Consider the following 19,505-nt stretch of genomic DNA (forward strand, 5'->3'; position numbering starts at 1 on the left):
CATCGGCACGGAGGTGCTGCTGGGAACGAAAAAGAAAGCGGGCTGGTTCGAAACACAAGATGGCCGGAAGCTCAGATTGAAAAGCTTAGCGGAGGCTAAGCCAGCGTTGGTAGCTTCACAACAACAATCTGCAGTAGCGGATTTAGAGTCGCTAGAAAATGAGAGTGGGTCAGCGGTGGCTGATCAAGAGTCTTTAAGATGTCAGAACTGTCAGCGGCAATTCAGTACAGTTACCGGACGCAAAGTGCACCAAACAAGATTCTGCAAAGCCGGTTTGTCAAAGAATGTCGTCGACAAGTCAAAGTTCGAGCAACTAGAGGCGAGCCTCACCTGTGACAAGTGTGAAAGGAAGTTCAAAACAGTCAATGGCCGAAAAGTTCACCAATCGAGATACTGTGGCAAACCTAAAGCAGCTGCCACACGCGTGTTTTCCTGCAAAGTACAAGATGTTATCGGAAACGAGTCTGAAAACATAGAAGCGTTCAAGTATCTCGGATCATATGTCAGCCTCAAGCATGGAGACCTCCAGGAAGTCAATTGCAAACTTGCAGAAGGTAGACAACGGTTTGCTAACTTCCAAAATCTCTGGAAGAGCAAACAGCTCAGCGTGCACCTCAAGTGCAATTTGTACAAAGCACTCGTTTTATCAGCCGTGCTGTACAGCTCAGAGACTTGGACTCTTTCGAAATTAATGGAGAGAAAACTTGAGAGTTTCCACTGTGGTTGTCTTCGGAGAATTCTACGTGTGTCATATCTGGAGAAAGCAACGAACGATGAAATTATGTCAAGATCGCGAATGCCCCAACTATCCACGATGATCATGCTCAAACGGATAAAATGGTACGGTCACATCCAGAGAATGGAACCAGGAAGATTAGCCCGCAGTGCCTTCGATTGGGACCCGCCCGATCAATACGCCCATGCCAGACGCGCTCCTGGGGGGCAACGGAAAACGTGGATGAGTCAAATCGAAGGAGACTGTGTACGAAACAAAGTATCGTTCACCAGATTGCAGGAGAAAGCAGCAACCGGGTCAAAGAATGCCTTCAACAATTTCGTCGTACAGCACTTCACAGAATAACCAAACAAATAACTCTTCTTGTTTTGTTTGTATTTGTATTTGTATTTATTTCATATTTGGAATTAAAGTGTTGAAACAGTAGTAGTAGTAGTAGTAGTAGTAGTAGTAGTAGTAGTAGTAGTAGTAGTAGTAGTAGTAGTAGTAGTAGTAGTAGTAGTAGTAGTAGTAGTAGTAGTAGTAGTAGTAGTAGTAGTAGTAGTAGTAGTAGTAGTAGTAGTAGTAGTAGTAGTAGTAGTAGTAGTAGTAGTAGTAGTAGTAGTAGTAGTAGTAGTAGTAGTAGTAGTAGTAGTAGTAGTAGTAGTAGTAGTAGTAGTAGTAGTAGTAGTAGTAGTAGTAGTAGTAGTAGTAGTAGTAGTAGTAGTAGTAGTAGTAGTAGTAGTAGTAGTAGTAGTAGTAGTAGTAGTAGTAGTAGTAGTAGTAGTAGTAGTAGTAGTAGTAGTAGTAGTAGTAGTAGTAGTAGTAGTAGTAGTAGTAGTAGTAGTAGTAGTAGTAGTAGTAGTAGTAGTAGTAGTAGTAGTAGTAGTAGTAGTAGTAGTAGTAGTAGTAGTAGTAGTAGTAGTAGTAGTAGTAGTAGTAGTAATAGTAGTAGTAGTAGTAGTAGTAGTAGTAGTAGTAGTAGTAGTAGTAGTAGTAGTAGTAGTAGTAGCAGCAGTAGTAGTAGTAGCAATTCGTGTGTGTGCTTAGTTTTGTTTTAATTTGTTTTGTTTTGTAGAGAGCGTTTTGAGCCTGGTTGTTTTTACCTAGTGCTCTAATCAATTCTCCTAAAGTTATTTTATGTATTTGCCTGTCCCAACTCAGGTGTCAAAAGCGAGGAGGGTAGCATGAACAAACCATACCGGAAAGATCTCATCTCAAAAAGCTGAATTAAAGTTGAACTAGAGACATTTTCCCACATTGTTTTGTAATTTTTCACTCAGATTTCGTCCCTCCGTACCCCTGTATTCTTCAAAACATTGACAGGAAAGGAGTGCAGAGAGTGTTAAAATATAACCTTTTCACTGTTACTGCCCCAATTATGAAGGATGAGTTCGATTTAAAGTGTAATTTACTGGTGTGAACGATAGAAAAAGCGTGTAAAAGAATAGTGTAAAAAGAAGTTTAAATGGTGTAATCAAAAGAGTGTAACAATAAGATTAATTGTTGAAAAAAAGAGTGTAAAAAGTGTAAAATTAAATTAATCCACTCGTAATCCACCTTTAAATCACACCAGTAAAATTTTACTTTAAGATAGAACTCCACCTATAATAAGCCGGGCACTAACGGCGTAAAAGTATAATTTGTACACTCTTTACACTCTTTTCCGGCCATTTTTGGGGAAATCCTCGGCCCAGGTCAATTTGCTACCCAAGTTCAGGACCCGGACCTTAATGACTTCAAATCAAACCAACATCAGGCGGACGGCAGGAAATTGTACTCCAAATTAAAAGAGACTCCTTTCTAATACAAAGAGTTAAGAGGAATGTTCGAGTGCAAAGTAATCTTCTGGACAATGGTCTTAATTGAGTATGAACAGAGGTTGTTTGGGAACGCTGAAAGATCTGATCAGAATGCGCTTTCGAAGCGCAAAAACTGGAAAACGGCCTGTGGTATGATCAGAGGTTCTTATCCCATGGTATGAAAAATTTATCCGGCGGATTTTTTTGAAAATGTTTTTAAGCTATTTTGGCTCTACTAAGGTTGAACAAATTAGGTACGTTTTGATCAGAGACTCATTAGGGGTCTATTTACTCTGATCACGGCTTATGAGTCCAGTGGCTAGACATAACTGGTCTCGTTTATAAAGAATTATATCATATGTACAACATTTCATACGAATAATTTGTCACTGGTACCAGCAACATGTAATTTTCTCATGCAAAAAGTTCACCGTCTACTTTTTCTGATTCATTTTTTTAAATTTGAATTCAAATTTACTTGACAATAGTCTTTGCTGCAGGCAATAATCTTTGTTTAATGAATTTTTATAGAAATACTAAAACAATAGGTCAATGTATAACGCTAGTTTCAGATCCGATGACTTCTAGCGCTATTGTGTCAGACCAGAGACAAATTCGAGCGCAGTTGCTTATAATTACAAACGAGTTCCTTCGAGTGCAATTGGTACTGATCACAGGTTGTTTGCAGCGCACAAAAATCTAACCAGGTTTTGACTTGGAGCGCACAAAAGGTCTGGAGAGGGGTCTGGGTTAATTGTTGGCTATGGTTGCACAAAAATCTGGACAAATAATTTCACTGAGGGTGATCAGAAGTCATTTTGGTCTGCGACAGTCTGATCAGAAATAACGAGGGTTTGGGACGGCCTGATCAGAAGTCGTTTTGAGCTGGGTCATCGACCTGATCGAACTGGGGATGTATATTTCGTTTCCTGATCAATATGCTCAAAGAAACACTTTCAACATTATTTTGCAGCGAGGGTTTGTAAGCTGTCGTCAGCTGTGTGCTAATAGGCAGGTTGATTACCCCCCCCCCCCCCCCCAGGATGCAGTCATCGACCCAAGACAGGTATGGGCCAGACGGACTTGGGTCGCGGACGGGGAGGTTCAGACAGAACAGTCCTGAATTCAGGTATGGGCCAGACAGAACAGACCCATGGCCAACACTGGGCCAGACGAAACCGACCCAAGACCAACCCTGCGCCAGGCCAAAAAGTACATGGGCTAGACCGAACAGACAGAAGACCAACCCTGGGCCAGACTGATAAGACCCAAGACCAACCCTGGGCCAGACCGAACAGACACATAGCCGACCCCGGACCAGATTCCCTCTGTTTTGCTTGTAAGAAGCATCGGCTTCAAAAGTATCCAAAGTCCATTTGCATTAATGATCAATCTCGCACCATCTTCCAATCTTCGGTCTGGCCCATACCATGTCATCGGCCTGGTCGGGCTGGCCCACACTCGCTCTTCAGTTTGTTCTCTCTGGCCCATTCCCAATCGTCTGTATATTTCGTTTTATCCATACCCAATCGTCCGTCTGTTTGGTCTCGCCCATTCCCAATCGTCGGTCTGTTTTGATTTCAAGACTGGAGACCGGGTATGAACCATACCGAGGAGACCGAGGATTGGGTATTGGCCAGACCGAACATACCCAATTCAGGTATGGGCCAGACAGAAGAGACCCAATTTGGGTATGGACCAGACCGAGCGGCGCGACCAAAAATTTGTCCAGATTATGAGCTCGGTGGCACCGGACCCCCCCTGTTCTCGACCCAGGTCCGTCTGGCCCATACCTGTCTTGGGTCGCGGACTTCATCCTGGGCCGCGCTGAGAATTACTTCGGATTGAATTCAATCATAAGAAATCGATCAAAGCCCCTTTTTTCGTCGTTTTGATCGGTTTTCGTCGGTATTTAAACGTTTTACTGTACTTCTTTTGAATTTAAATCAAATTGAGACTGATGATACCGACAAAACGAACGACGATAGTCGACAGTTCCTCATAAAAATTGACAAAAAATCGACGCTTCTTGCAACGATTTTTTGCATTTATGTCAACACGGGTATCCAGATAAAGGATAACTCAGAGAAGACCAATTTCCAGAGTTTACGGCATTACCACACATTGCAGACCCAAGGCATCTCCCTTGTGCAGCAATTATCCAGACTATTTAGCGACTATGGCCCTTATGTGATCATATAATTTGGGTCAAATATTACCAACGGATGTGACCCGAGATGATCGTATAGGAAGTCGGTTGCGTCAGCAACCTCAACTGGCCTGAGTTGAGTCATTTTTGCAATTATTGCTCCGACCCTACTTGTTGGGGGAGGAACTATGTACTCAAATGGGTTTTTTTCTTCAGACAATTTTGGCCGATCGATATATGCATCGTAGAGAAACGTGAGTGGTATCATTAAAAAACTCGACCAGCGTACAATTCAAAATTAAAAAGATTTTTTGAATTACGTTTGTTTTCGAGGAGTTACCGAGGTTTAAATTTTCATGTGAACACGGGATAATTGGTTCACTTTTGTTCACTTTTAGCTTAATTTTTGTTCGAATTAACATATTTTCTATAAAAACTTTATTTCAAAATTCTCTTTCACATTACAAAATGCATTAAGTTGGTGTTCCTAATAGATGAAAGGCGAATAAAAAGAGTAGAATTGGTGTCAAAGGGAAACCTATTATCAAAAAAAAATTCGAACTCTATTTGAGAGCTGGTTTTTTTAGAGAAATTTTAACATTTTGTTGAGTCGCTAAGAGAAAAATCACCTCTCACATCGAGTTTCCGTTAATGACAAACCTCATTTACAGTTCAAAGAAGCCCAATGAACAGAAAATAGCTTTCATGGAATCGCTCATATTTTTTTGGCTTGGACCCCGATATTTCCACTGCAGCTAATTTTAATATGTCTGGTTGTTTTGTCTTCAATTATTGGCTTTCTGACTCCAATACGGAGTTTTAGGACATTCGGATATTTCTTTCATAAATTTCTTTCCTTTTGGAATCTTATCACATCATTCTAATCTTGATGACTTCCATTGGCTCACAGAAGACGTTAAAAGAATCATGAAAAAATTAACAAAGATAATCTTGTGGATTAAATGGCTTTGACACTTTCTTCTCGCACTTTTCTAATGTGTTTTTGCTTTTTGCCTGTATTTATTTTTGTTTTTATAGTCAAAAGACTTATTCTGATGTCTTTCTGGTGACTGGTTAACAATAAACAACATTCTATTCCCATTGAGGCATAACGTAGCGTATATGTAGATTTCCTTTGAAAGCTATTGACTTTAATGTTCTTGATACTACAGGTTTTCTCAAAGACTTCGTTGTTTTAAATTTTTTTTTCATATTTGTTGATTTTCTGAAGTCTTATAGTTGAAGAAAAAAAAATGTTTTTGATGTTAAAAATCAATTGAAAATAGAAACGTTTGTACTGAAAAGTTCGTTCTTTAATGGATCCGACATTTTTTTCTCGTTTTTTGGAATTTGCTGTTTTTGCTGTTTTTTTATTCTTTATGTAGTTGTAAAACGCTAAGAGATCTCATAAGTTTCTAACTGAGGATTGATTGAATGGTATTACTCTATTTAGTCAGTTCATTGCAAAATTTCTCAAAGTTTTTGATATTATTGGTTTTCAATATATTTTTTTCGTTTTTTGTTACTTGTGTAGTTTTTTGTATATTTTTTGATGTTCATTTCGTCAACTTCTATTCTATTCTCATCAATGAGAGATCCCATCCGGTTCCCTGAATTTTGAAAAAGTAATTTTTTTCGTGATATTATGCCGTAACTGATGTTTTGTTTGTGGGACCATATGCGTTTTCAAATATGTTTTTTGAGTAAGCAATATTTGTGTTTTTTCTCTTCTTTTACCACATTCGCATAATAACAGAACCCAATTAATTTCAAATGAGGCACAAGTGAAATATTTAGTATGGATAACAATTGAAATAAGAAAAACAATATATTAATAAACAGCTAATGATTTTAATGGCTTAACAAATTTGTATTTTTTGCAGATTGTTTGTAATTTCTTGAGATTTTCTCCATCTTTAGTCTTTTTCTATGGCTTAGTATAACCAAAGACAGGTCCAATCAGTTTCGTTATGACTTTTTAGTAAATTTATTGAGAATTATTTTATTAAAAGCTAATGTTTTTAACACGTTTGAAACTATTTGGTTGAAAAAACGTTGATAGATTTTTGAATTTGTCCTCATTTTTTTCTTTTTATTGTTACCTTGTCTCATTAAGGAAAAGTCCCATCTGCTGTATATTTAAGATAATAAAAAACTGTGATGTTAAGGTTTTCATGGTTAAAATAGTCAAGGTTAAAATTGTGATGTTAAGGGATCGCATTTTGACGTTGTTTACTAGGTTCTTTTACATTTAGATTTTTAGGGAAAATTTTATAACAGCTTTAAAGTAAAGAACCGTAATTGTTAATCCAACATCGTTTCTAAACACAATGCGAAATCCCCAAGACACACTTAATGCATTGTAATTGAATTTTTGATTGCTAAAGATGAAAGTTGACTCAAAAATAAAAAAAAGGATGTGTTGTATTCCCTTATCTGAACAATTGAGCACAAATTTAAAACAGCCAGGTAAAAAAAAGTTTTCATGAGCAACAAAATGCTTCTATGAATCTGTAAAATGCAACCCAACTCCAAAATCATCTCCTCAAGACCAAAGTCTTGACATAGATGTTGGAGGCCATGGGCTGTGGAAACAAACTTTATAAATATAAAATCATTTGATCAAATTTGGTTGCCGTTTTTTTAATACTTGGCACAAAGAGTGTAAGAAGTATGTAGATTGAAATGTAAAGGCAACGTGTTATATAAATTATCACTACAGTTATATACAGTTATATAAATAGGCTCTGAGACATCTGAAACTTCTCATTATTCATGGTGTAATCCAGGGCGCAGTCTTAGGGCCCATAATTTTTCTTGTATACGTTAAATATTTCTCGCAGAAAATGAAACGTAATTTTAAATCTGCGCAATATGCTATTGATACTAATATTCTATGTGGAAAATATCTAGGAGAAAAAACTGACGAATAAATTGAAAAATTTTTAACGGAGACAGACAGTAACTTGAATGAAAATCAACTGACTTTTGAAAGCTGAAAAAAGAGCTCCCTATTTTTCACTATTTGAGATGAATTAAAAGAAAAGGTTACTTTTAACTGGAATGTTATGATACTTTCAGAGATTTGTGGTTATTCAGGATCACACCTTGAACGAAATCTTTAATTTGAAGTATATCTAAATGTAGTTATTGCGAGAAATGGCATAACTTTTTGCATATTTTTGCTGCTAATCGCTCAATATATCTGTTGAAAAATCCACATGCTTCTTTAACAAAAACTGCAAGTTGTCAAATTCTTAGCCCTCTTTCATCTGTTATTCAGTAGAGTTTTCTTACAAACCATGTCGGCAAAGAATATACAGTGGAGTGGAGTTTTGGCACTGTCAGCTTTAAAAAATACCATTAAAAAGACAAATAGGACCAATCAGTTTTTATGTTTGATGTAAGAAGAATCAGCTGAATGGCTAATATCAATCTTTAATCGGGTTGATGAATAAATCTTTAATGAATAAAATACAACCGTTTTGATTATTTCATAAACTATATTAGAAACTTTTCAAGGCATGTAAACTTTAACCTCTTTGTTCTTATTTTAGTTTTTATGGCAGAAAAAACAAATCACACTTCTACTCTTTTTTCACCAAATGGCAAACATTTTTTGTCACAAATTGACATAAAAGGGAGGACATGGAGCAGAGCAGAGCTTTATATCTCGTTGAAAGAAAATCATGAGCAGATTCGCCAATTTCAAAATTTGAGAAACTTAATTAAAATTAAATACTTCATAAATTTGAAAACGACTGTACGAACTTGAAATATCGGATCAAAGAGAGCTCTCATTCGACCTTCCAGAAATGACTTTCGACCAAAACTTTACTATATCAATGTTTTTTATGTGAAATTTTCTGGAAGTGTACAGAAGCCATCACTGATTAGACTTTCGTCTCTAACTCAACTAAATGGTTGAGTCTTTGTCCAATAATTTTTTTTAAAAAAATTTCAAACGAGCTTCACTGCAATTACGAAACAAATTAATAATATTATTGTTATAAGTTTAATAACCATTTGTAATTCTAATATTATTTTCATTAATTTTCAATTTTTATCTGTTGTGAAGCTTAATATGCTGCTTCATTATAATATTACTTGGAATTCAAAGCGATCACGCGCGAATTTGTTCCGAAAATTTGCTTGAAGTATTACAGTCTATCCGACGCCTTAGAATTCTGATTAATGATGGATTTTCTTCTGTTGAATTTCTTATTCACAGCATAGTATATTCCAGTTTTTATTAATTTATTCACACAACAATTAAATGGTGAATTTATTCATGATTTTTAATTTTCTGAACGTCAATCAGCGCAAAATGGAGGCGTCCTGTTCTTTTTTTTCTAAATCGATTTTTGCGTTTTGTTAATGGTTAAATAGAAGCGTGAGCAGAAATTTCTGACCAGGTTTACTGAAAATTGAAGATTGCAGGGTGTTTAATGCAACCTTCATTACTATTTAATATTTTTATTCATAAAAGAATCGCTATTGTTCAAGAATTATGGAAAGTTTGCGTATTTATGTCCGTTCAACCACAAAAAGCTTTTTTGCGCACCGCACAAATTTAAAAGTATTTGCCCAAAATCACTTTTCAAAAGCAGTTTTTACTGTTTCATTCCTTGCAGTTATTGCGGTGGTAATATTATTCGCTTCATTTTACCAAACCCTCAATCAAGTCCAACTTAGTGTAATTCCAGCGCCTTATTTGCATAATGGAACAAGCAGAATGCTTACTCTTAATGGCAGGTTAGCACAGTTCAAAATGTAGCTGTCATATTTTGGGCAACAATTTTTTTCTTCCTCGATTTGCGAGACAATAATTGTTCACCCTTACTTCCAAGGTCAGATCTGTGGTAAATTTGCACACGAGTGTTCAAAAAAGTGATTGAATTGATGCTCAAACTGTTTTAGTCAACATTGAAATTAGACAAAACATTAAACTCTCGAAAATTTAAAACGTGACGTAAAGTTTCTGTAAAGTTAAAGTTATTGTAAAGTTTCTACTGTATCAAGTCATTTACTATGAGGGAAAACTTTAGTCCCTATTAAATTTCACATTAATGGTTATTACTGGCCAAAAAGAAAAATTTCACGGGTACAACATTGTAAAAATCGCGCTCTTGTGATATTTCACATTAAAAGTTAATTCTTCTCATCAATTTTTATATAATGTTTTAGTTTAGCGTTCTGAAACCACCTTGCAGGGTTGACTTTTATACATAAGGTGACTTTTTCTTCTCTGTAGAATTTGACACGTACAAAAAAATGGACAATAAAAATTGTGTGTAGTTTCCTAGGAACTTGTTCACTCCTGGGTGAAAATTAAATAGACATTTCATTCTAATAATGCGATAATATGTGTCCCTTTTGAATCACTGGATTCAATAAATATCCGATTTGCACTTGATTTTTTTCGCGTTCATACAAAAAAACTATCAAATTTACTATGACAAATTGTGTACAATTTTTGGTTTACTCATCCGAATTAGACAAAAAAAGGCTCGATGCTTGACGAAAACTAAGTGAATTCACACCCAAATTGCCCAAGACTGTTAACTAACTAGGCTATTAAGTTAATAGGTTTCGCTTCATCAAAAAAAAATTTTCAAGGGAATGTTTCACATGTGACTTTTTTCCATAAAAAAAGTTTACATCGATCCCAGGAAAGAAGCCTCCAGAAAAAATCTTCTCCCAAGATTTCTTTTTAGAAAATAGCTATAGCTGTTTCCAAAACTATTTTTATTTTAGCGATAGTCTTTTTCCAGTTTCTCTGCGCATTATCTGTTTTATTTTCCCCGGAAATGTGTAGAGACCACAGAGAAAAATGTTGTCAAAATTCGGTAGAATGAGCAGAATGATGCCCAGGTGATGAGTCCCAATATAAGTCTTAAACTTGCAAGTGATACTTTACACGTGGCCTGACATAGAGTTTTGTTCAATTTAAACTGAACTCTTGAAACAAAACAAAAACCTGCACGCTTCGAAACAGAACCAAGCAGTTTTTAAAAAATTATGAAAATGTATCGATTTTTTTACAGTCTTGTCATTTCTTTAAAAAAAAACAGTTCCAACAAAACATATATTTTGAAGGATGAATTACAAAAATGTCCTTCAAAATTAAGCAGTCTCAATTAAAAAAGGTTTTTGCGTGTGCTCCTATATATATTTTTTCCTCGAAGACTCAGTTTTTAAAAAATACTAAAATTTTTAAAAAACGAAATTAAATATGTCAACCTGAAAAATCGTTTCTTTTTAAGTAAAATTATTTATTGCGTTTGATTTTTTTTGAAGATAAAAACTTCCGAGTGTCCCTAAAGTTTAAAACTTGGTTTCTGAATTAATAGTGTCGTATTTAAATTTAATTGAATTTTGCTGTAACAGAAATAAGATTTTACGTTTCAAATAACTACTTGATCAAGTAAATAAAGTTTGTTATTTTTAAAAATTAAAAATAAAAACTATCTCAGTGTCAATCCCAAATGGAGATCACTTTGTTTTTGGATCAGTTTCTTCCAATTACGAAAGTTGTTTTATTGCCAGAAATAGAGTTTTCTTCTCAAAAACCAGACAATTGAAATATGAATTGAAAAAAAATCAGAAATTGAATTAACGTGCAACAATTAATTTAATTTTTCGAGGTCAATTTTGGTTTCTCTATTTTAATAATTTCAGTTTTCGCATAATCAGTATCCGCATTTTTTTTTCATAATAATTTTCTGATTTTTAGGTTATAACCAAAATTTGATAACATGTTTTTAGCATTGCTTCAAACAACAAAGCGATCGCAATACTTCAACTCTGAACAAAACTCCAGACGGAATTGGCGTGCCTGATTATAAAAGCCTTTTGATTTAAAGCACTGTTTCTAAAACTTTTTTTATTTTTCAAATCTTTGGGCTCTGAAGTAATATAAGCTCAAATTTACGAAAAAGAAAAAAAATTAGAACAAAACAGCAAATCGGTCGATTTAAAATTTGGTCTAATCTTTTTCTTTTGCCTTTGGATTTAGAGCAGACCCTTTGAACTAAAAATCATAATTCGCGAATCCAGTTGCTGCTATTAGCATCCTTTTAACTCTGTTAATTTCTAAATGAATAACATAATTTGAACTATCGTAGCAGCCATTTAAAGGCGACACTTAAAACTCTGAAGATCGTGTCGTATAAATGATATTAAAATTTTTTGGCTAATACATCTACGCTTGAACTTATTCAAATTGTGTTTTTGTTCCAAGCTACATTTTTTGACCTAGTTTCTGTTCACTAATATAACAAAGCAGCAATAAAAAAATTTGTCGAACATGTGACTAATTTATTGTTTTAAGCGATACTCAAATAAAAACAGTTTTTAGGCCACCATTGGTCACTAGAAAGGTTTAGTTTTTATGAGTATGAAACTTTTATGAAATTATAGATTGTGTAATTCGCTTTCTGCCTGTATTATGTACAGGAGAGTATTCATAGAACGAAAGCAGTTTTTACTGCTTCATGCCTTGCAGTTATTGCGGTGGTAATATTATTTGCTTCATTTTACCAAACCCTCAATCAAGTCCAACTTAGTGTAATTCCAGCGCCTTATTTGCATAATGGCAAAAGCAGAATGCTTAAGCTTAATGGCAGGTTAGCACAGTTCAAAATGTAGCTGTCATATTTTGGGCAACAATTTTCTTCTTCCTCGATTTGCGAGACAATAATTTTTCACCCTTATTTCCAAGGTAAGGTTTGTGGTAAATTTGCGCAAGAGTGATCACAACAGTGATTGAATTGATGCTCAAACTGTTTTAGTTAACATTGAAATTAGACAAAACATTAAACTCTCGATAATTTAAAACGCGAAGTTTCTGTAAAGTTAAAGTTTTTGTAAAGTTTCTACTGTATCAAGTCATTTACTATGAGGGAAAACGTTAGTTCCTATTAAATTTCACATTAATGGTTATTGCTGGCCAAAAAGAAGAATTTCACGGGTACAACATTGTAAATTGCGCTCTTGTGATATTTTGACATTAAAAGTTAATTCTTCTCATCAATTTTTATATAATGTTTTAGTTTAGCGTTCTGAAACCACCTTGCAGGGTTGCTTTTTATACATAAGGTGACTTTTTCTTCTCTGTAGAATTTGACACCTACAAAAAATGGACAATAAAAATTGTGCGTAGTTTCCTAGGAACTTTTTCACTCCTGGGTGAAAATTAAATAGACATTTCTTTCTAATACTGCGATAATATGTATCCCTTTTGAATCACTGGATTCAATAAATATCTGATTTGAACTTGATTTTTTTCGCGTTCATACAAAAAAAAATATCAAATTTACTATGACAAATTGTGTACAATTTTTGGTTTACTCATACGAATTAGACAAAAAAAGGTTCTATGCTTGACGAAAACTAAGTGAATTCACACCCAAATTGCCCAAGACTGTTAACTAACTAGGCTATTAAGTTAATAGGTTTCGCTTCATCAAAAAAAAATTTTTCAAGGGAATGTTTCACATGTGACTTTTTTCCATGAAAAAAGTTTACATCGATCCCAGGAAAGAAGCCACCATAAAAAATCTTCTCCCAAGATTTCTTTTTAAAAAATAGCTATAGCTGTTTTTAAAAACATTTTTTATTTTAGCAATAGTCTTAGTCCAATTTCTCTGCGCATTATCTGTTTTATTTTCCACAGAAATGTGTAGAGACTACAGAGAAAAATGTTGTCCAAATTCGGTAGAATGAGCAGAATGATGCCCAGGTGATGAGTCCCAATATAAGTCTTAAACTAGCAAGTGATACTTTACACGTGGCCTGACATAGAGTTTTGTTCAATTTAAACTGAACTCTTCAAACAAAACAAAAACCTCCACGCTTAGAAACAGAACCAAGCAGTTTTTAAAGAATTATGAAAATGTATCGATTTTTTTACAGTCTTGTCATTTCATTAAAAAAAAACAGTTCCATCAAAACATATATTTTGAATGATGAACTACAAAAATGTCCTTCAAAATTAAGCAGTCTCAAATAAAAAATTTTTTTGCGTGTGCTCCTATATGTTTATTTTTTCCTCGAAGACTCAGTTTTTAAATAACACTAAAATTTTTAAAAAACGAAATCAAATATGTCAACCTGAAAAATCGTTTCTTTTTAAGTAAAATTATTTAATGCGTATGATTTTTTTGAAGATAAAAGCTTCCGATTGTCCTTACAGTTAAAAACTTGGTTTCTGAATTAATAGTGTCTTATTTCAATTTAATTGAATTTTGCTGTTACCAGAAATAAGATTTTACGTTTCAAATAACTACTTGATCAAGTAAATAAAGTTTGTTATTTTTAAAAATTAAAAATAAAAACTATCTCAGTGTCAATTCCAAATGGATTTCACTTTGTTTTTGGATCATTTTCTTCCAATTACGAAAGTTGTTTTATTGCCAGAAATAGAGTTTTCTTCTCAAAAACCAGACAATTGAAGTATGAATTGAAAAAAAAATCAGAAATTGAATTAAGGTGCAACAATTAATTTAGTTTTTCGAGGTCAATTTCAGTTTTCGCATAATCAGTATCCGCATTTTTTTCTATACTAATCTTCTAATTTTTAGGTTATAACCAAAATTTGATAACATGTTTTTAGCATTGCTTCAAACAACAAAGCGGTCGCATTACTTCAACTCTGAACAAAACTCCAGACGGAATTGGCGTGCCTGATTATAAAAGCCTTTTGATTTAAAGCACTGTTTCTAAAACTTTTTTTATTTTTCAAATCTTTGGGCTCTGAAGTAATATAAGCTCAAATTTACGAAAAAGAAAAAAATTAGAACAAAACAGCAAATCGGTCAATTTAAAATTTGGTCTAATCTGTTTCATTTGCATTTGGATTTAGAACAGACCATTTGTACTAAAAATCATAATTCCGAAATCCAGTTGGCATCATTTTAACGCTGTTAATTTCTAAATGAATAACATAATTTGAACTATTGTAGCAGCCATTTAAAGGCGACACTTAAAACTCTGAAGATCCGTTAGGAAGAACCTGTCGTATAATTGATATTCAAAATTTTTTAGCTGCTACATCTACGCTGGAACTTATTCAAATCGTGTTTTTGTTCCAAGCTACATTTTTTGACCTAGTTTCTGTTCACTAATATAACAAAGCAAATTTCCGCTGCAATAAAAATTTTTGTCGAATATGTGACTAATTTATTGTTTACAGCGATACTCAATTAAAAAGTTTTTAGGCCACCATTGGTCTCTAGAAGGGTTAAATTTTTATGAGTATGAAACCTTTATGAAATTATAGATTGTGTTATCCGCTTTTTGTCTGTATTATATGCAGGAGAGTATTCATAAAACGATTTTTCTGTCGATTGATGGCCGACTGTGATCAATTATTGCCAGATAAGGAAGCAGAAAAAATTCATTTTAACTAACAACAAGTGATGACAAATAAATTGAAAAACACCAGCACAACGAGATTTTCGTTAAAACTAAAGTTCCTCAAGACTGGTGAACCTAGAACTCGAAAGAATGCATTTTCAATTAAGACACGTCATTTGTCAAAAAAATCACAATCCTTGAACCCAATTTCTTTCTGCTTGAACCTTGATTTTTTGCTTGAAAAAAAAGTTGAAAGTGAATTATTTACAGCGTGTCTAGGTGTACACCGACGACTTTTCGCTCCCTTTTTTTAGCAATGTTATGAATGCAACTCGACCTGATTATTGCGCAAATGCGAAGCAGAAGTTTATGTTTATCAAGAACATGAAGGTTGCAAGCAACACTATGCAGGCTGTCCTGTTGCAAATTGCATCTCAACAACGCAAGTACAGAATTGTTCAAACGAGTCCAAATTTGCGATCAGGATTGCCTCGAAAAATTCAACGGGAGAACAAGGAAGTCGGATACTTTATACCGTATGAGCTCAATTTGACTCTGCTTTTCTGTGAATCTTTGAATTTTTGAGGAATACTTCTAGCCGATTGCATAAAAGGTGGCAAATACTGTAACTAATATTTCTTGCCCCGCAGTCAGTCGTTTTTTCGATTTTTGAAGGTGAAATAAAAATAGATTTTAAACCCACAAAGCAATTTTAGCTATTTGCATTATATCGAAATTATATGTGTTGTGATTAGAATGAAAAATGGACAAAATACACTTTGCAATAAGAAAATTGCCCTTTTGCTTCAAAATGGTGTTTAATATTGGGACTGGGTTTGTAGATAATAGAGAAAACAGGTCAAAGGTTGCTGAACTTCTAAAAAAATCTAATCCTTAAGAAATTGTCATAACATAAATCCGTGTGACAAAACTTGTCAAAATTTTACTTGATTTTACGTCAAGTGACTGCCAAAAACTGAGAATACAAAATAATCAATTAAAAAAAAATTTGATAGTTGTCTCTAACAAAAAAAAAATTGAATGACTTCTTGCAATTTTGTCTTCTATCAATTACGGTTTCAGTTAATTCAATTCTGGTTAGTTCCTAAAATCCCCTCATTACTAGAGGACGTAGTTCGTGCCTTCTTATACCTTTCTCTATCTTCTCTCTCCATTGACTCTCAACTGTCTGCAGATTTTGTGATCGTCATTTCATCTTTCATCATTAAAGAAGACTTCTGCGATAATTATGCACCTCATCTGCTAATAAGTGTTTGCGTTTGATGCCATCAAATTGCCATCGGTTGCCGTATAAACTGATACTATAAACATCAATTACCTTTGAATCGAATCAAAATTGAAGCCACACTAAATTTTGTTTCGTTAAAATCAATTTGGCTGTGCGTTCTGATCTGCTGAACTCAACTCAAAGTGCTGAGTCAATTCGAATCAATTGAATTTATGAATTAGCAGTTAAAATATTTGATTCACTCAAGCGCAGAAAAAAGTTACAAGCAAACGCAAATTAAGTTTTTTAAATTACGCTCTCTCTGTTTCGCAAGAACCGACTGCATAAATCACAGATATTTCTTTGCTTTTATCCGATATGATGGTTGATGATTTTTGGCGCAAACATTTGAATTATATTGATTTTCAGTGCCAAAAAATGTCACTTTCATGTCAAAAAAACATCTTTTTCCCGAGTGATGAATTTTGGCTGGCCACTGTAAACAATATAAAAATTCATCATTGTTTCTCAAAATGTTTGGTCTGCTACAGTATAAAAAAGAAGCAGCTCATCTTCAGTTTTTTTACAGTGCAAATCAATATGAGGAGTTTTCTCTTGCAGGGTTCTGCAGTATATCACGAGAAGTTTCTCCAATACATTAAAAAATAATTTCACGGGAAAATTTTGTTTTTTTTGCTTTGAAAACTCACGATGACAAAGAATGTTTATACTGACTGCATTATAAAGATGTAAGAATTACGGGTGGTCATAATCTACTGGACCAAAGGGATGAACACTTGGATCTTTTCTGCTAGCGCCCCCCAGCCTTATATAGCCGTTAAAATTTGAACCCCCCAAAATCTAAGTTTTCGCGAATTGTAAGAGCGATATTTGCATTTCATTGAAACAAGGGTGTCTAGGTAGATTGAAGGCACTTTTAGATTAGTTTCCTTAAAAATTTTTAAAAAATCAAGCCCTATTGTAGCCGATAACACCAAAAACGATCTAATGCAGAAATTTTTATTGATGCTTACGTTATATGCAACAAATTTTGGTTGAATACGTAATACTATCAAATCATAGCTGTGCTAGCTTTTAGTAAATGCATATTGCTCATATATGTTCACGTATAAAATTACATAGCTTTAACAATATGTTTACACATTTATAAATGGGGGCGCCTAACTAAGCGGGGGGACGCTAGCAGAAAAGATCCGGACACTTTTGACTGGGATGCGAGGGATCAATTGCAGCTAAAATTGCGTGCTCGGCTAAAATTATTCGTTTTTAAGTCCACAATTCAAACGAAAGATTATGTGAATTAGTTCAAGGACAGATGGTTAAATTGTGAGAACTTTGAGGTCGAATTGTTATCTTGTGAGAACTTGCAAGTCGATTGATTTACTTGTAAGAATTTGCGAGTCGAGTGGCTAGTTTGTAAGTTTCTCGCTAATGAATTCCTGTCAACTACAATTGGTTAAATCAATTTTATATTCTAACATTTACTCTGGAAAGCCCGCGAAAGTTACCATCTCAGTTTGAACAGTATCAATTCGAGTTACCTAAGATCATGAAATTGTTATTTTTCATTTCGGTCAGCTCAAAAAATGCGTTTACAAGTCGTATAATGAATGCTAAATCTCATTGCACTATTTCATTCACATTAAAGGACTATAAATTGTCCTACAGTGAAATTATTGGAGCTCGGTTGCTTTTTTAAGATTGTTCTTAAGAAATATCATACCCAGTTTTGACTTCGATTGAATTTATATTTTCATATTTCAGCTTCATTGTCAAAGTAAATAAATTGGTCTTCATTCTATTCGTCTTGTAAGAAATCGCTGGTAGCTTGCAAGTTCTTACAATGAAACCATTCAATTTTGATCCGGGAATTAAATTGTTTTCTGTATTCATTGAACAAGCAAATTGAAAAAATGTTTTGATAAATTTATTCTCCTGCAAGATTTAGAAAAAGTTAGCACCTAACATTGTTGAGTTTTTCTGCGAATAAATTATCAACAGAAATAGAAAAGCAGATGACATTATAGAGTAGGACACCAACAATTAAACTCCCTAGAAGTCTTCCAAACCTTTTTCCCTCGGGACAAGTACATCTGGATAGCTGGTTCCAGAGACGCCGAAGACCAGGTCAATTCCCTAATCAGGTACCATCGCCTTGACGCCAATTTTTCAGAGGGAGCATTCGACCAACCATACGGACGAGCTTTACTCAAACGACACCAAAATCAGGAAAAACATGTTTTTTCCGACTCCATGTCAAAATATACTTTGGGCTCTTGTTTCAACGACAATTTTACCCATTTTCAAACTTGTGCAACTAAAATTATGGATAATATTGATTTAGTAATTCCTCGTGAAAAGTTTGACGAATCGATGATAATGTTACACAAAATGTCATGCTTACCACTGTCAAATTTTGCGTACATTGAGAAAGTTCACACTAAATCTAATTTCAGGCTTTCGGATCAAAATATGAAGAAAGTTCTAGAATATCACAAACGCGATATATGGTTTTCGGAAAAGGCACGTGAAAAATTTGAGAAACTATTTCGAAAATTTCAGGCCGAACATTGCTCGTCTGAAAACTGTTCTGCCGAAGTTGAACAACTGCGTGAAGAAAATCGAAAACTGAAAATTGGCTGTGGTTATGAAACTAAAACGTATGACAAACTTCATTTGACTGAATTTTCAGTAAACTGGACAAAACTGCTCAATGACAGCGATTTGGCATTACGATGTTTGTCTTTTTCGCTGACGAACGACAGAACAGTTATGGTCAAAATGTACAATGAAATGCTAAAAACTGTGAACAAAACTCAACTGGCGCATCGGTTGTCTACAAAACTGATCGATACTATGAAAAATAAACTCAAACCTTTTAAATAAATGCATTAACATTGCTTAAAAAACGCACGTGCATGTTGCAAAATGCCGGAAGTGTCAGAAGTTAAAATGCCCCAAGTTCGTAGATACAACGCCAGAAATCGGAATCCAATGAATTTTTGGCATTTTGAAATGTGTAATTTGTGTATTTTAGAAGATTTTTGTAGAAATCGCTTCAAAGTTCTAGCATATAGGCTACGCAGCTCTCGATAAACGTCACTTTCAAGCGGCAACTTCAAGCAGAGGCACATGACCTCTATACTTTCAGCTGCAACATTAAAGCTGTTTGAGAATTTTAAAGAGCTGAAAAACTTGTTTCAATATGAACCAAAAATAATTTCACCAAAT

General features: G+C 34.3%; 1 protein-coding gene across 1 annotated transcript; it reads left to right on the forward strand.

Moving 5' to 3' along the window:
- Positions 1-3,121: 3,121 nt before the first annotated feature.
- LOC142349590 (uncharacterized) lies at positions 3,122-19,226 on the forward strand. Its single transcript, XM_075401267.1, has 3 exons — positions 3,122-3,181; positions 15,340-15,561; positions 18,302-19,226. Exons 2-3 carry the CDS (start codon positions 15,347-15,349, stop codon positions 19,158-19,160), a joined length of 1,074 nt encoding a protein of 357 aa, XP_075257382.1. The 5' UTR covers positions 3,122-3,181; positions 15,340-15,346; the 3' UTR covers positions 19,161-19,226.
- Positions 19,227-19,505: the final 279 nt, after the last annotated feature.

This window comes from Convolutriloba macropyga, chromosome 11 (assembly GCF_964194025.1).
Source record: "Convolutriloba macropyga chromosome 11, txConMacr16.3, whole genome shotgun sequence".
NCBI lineage: Eukaryota > Metazoa > Xenacoelomorpha > Acoela > Convolutidae > Convolutriloba > Convolutriloba macropyga.

Bases quoted from the DNA above. Each gene is read 5' to 3' on its own strand.
- LOC142349590 (XM_075401267.1), top strand. From the start codon at position 15,347: ATGAATGCAACTCGACCTGATTATTGCGCAAATGCGAAGCAGAAGTTT. The intron at 15,562-18,301 runs GTATGAGCTCAA...ATGACATTATAG, and splicing joins GAAGTCGGATACTTTATACC to AGTAGGACACCAACAATTAA.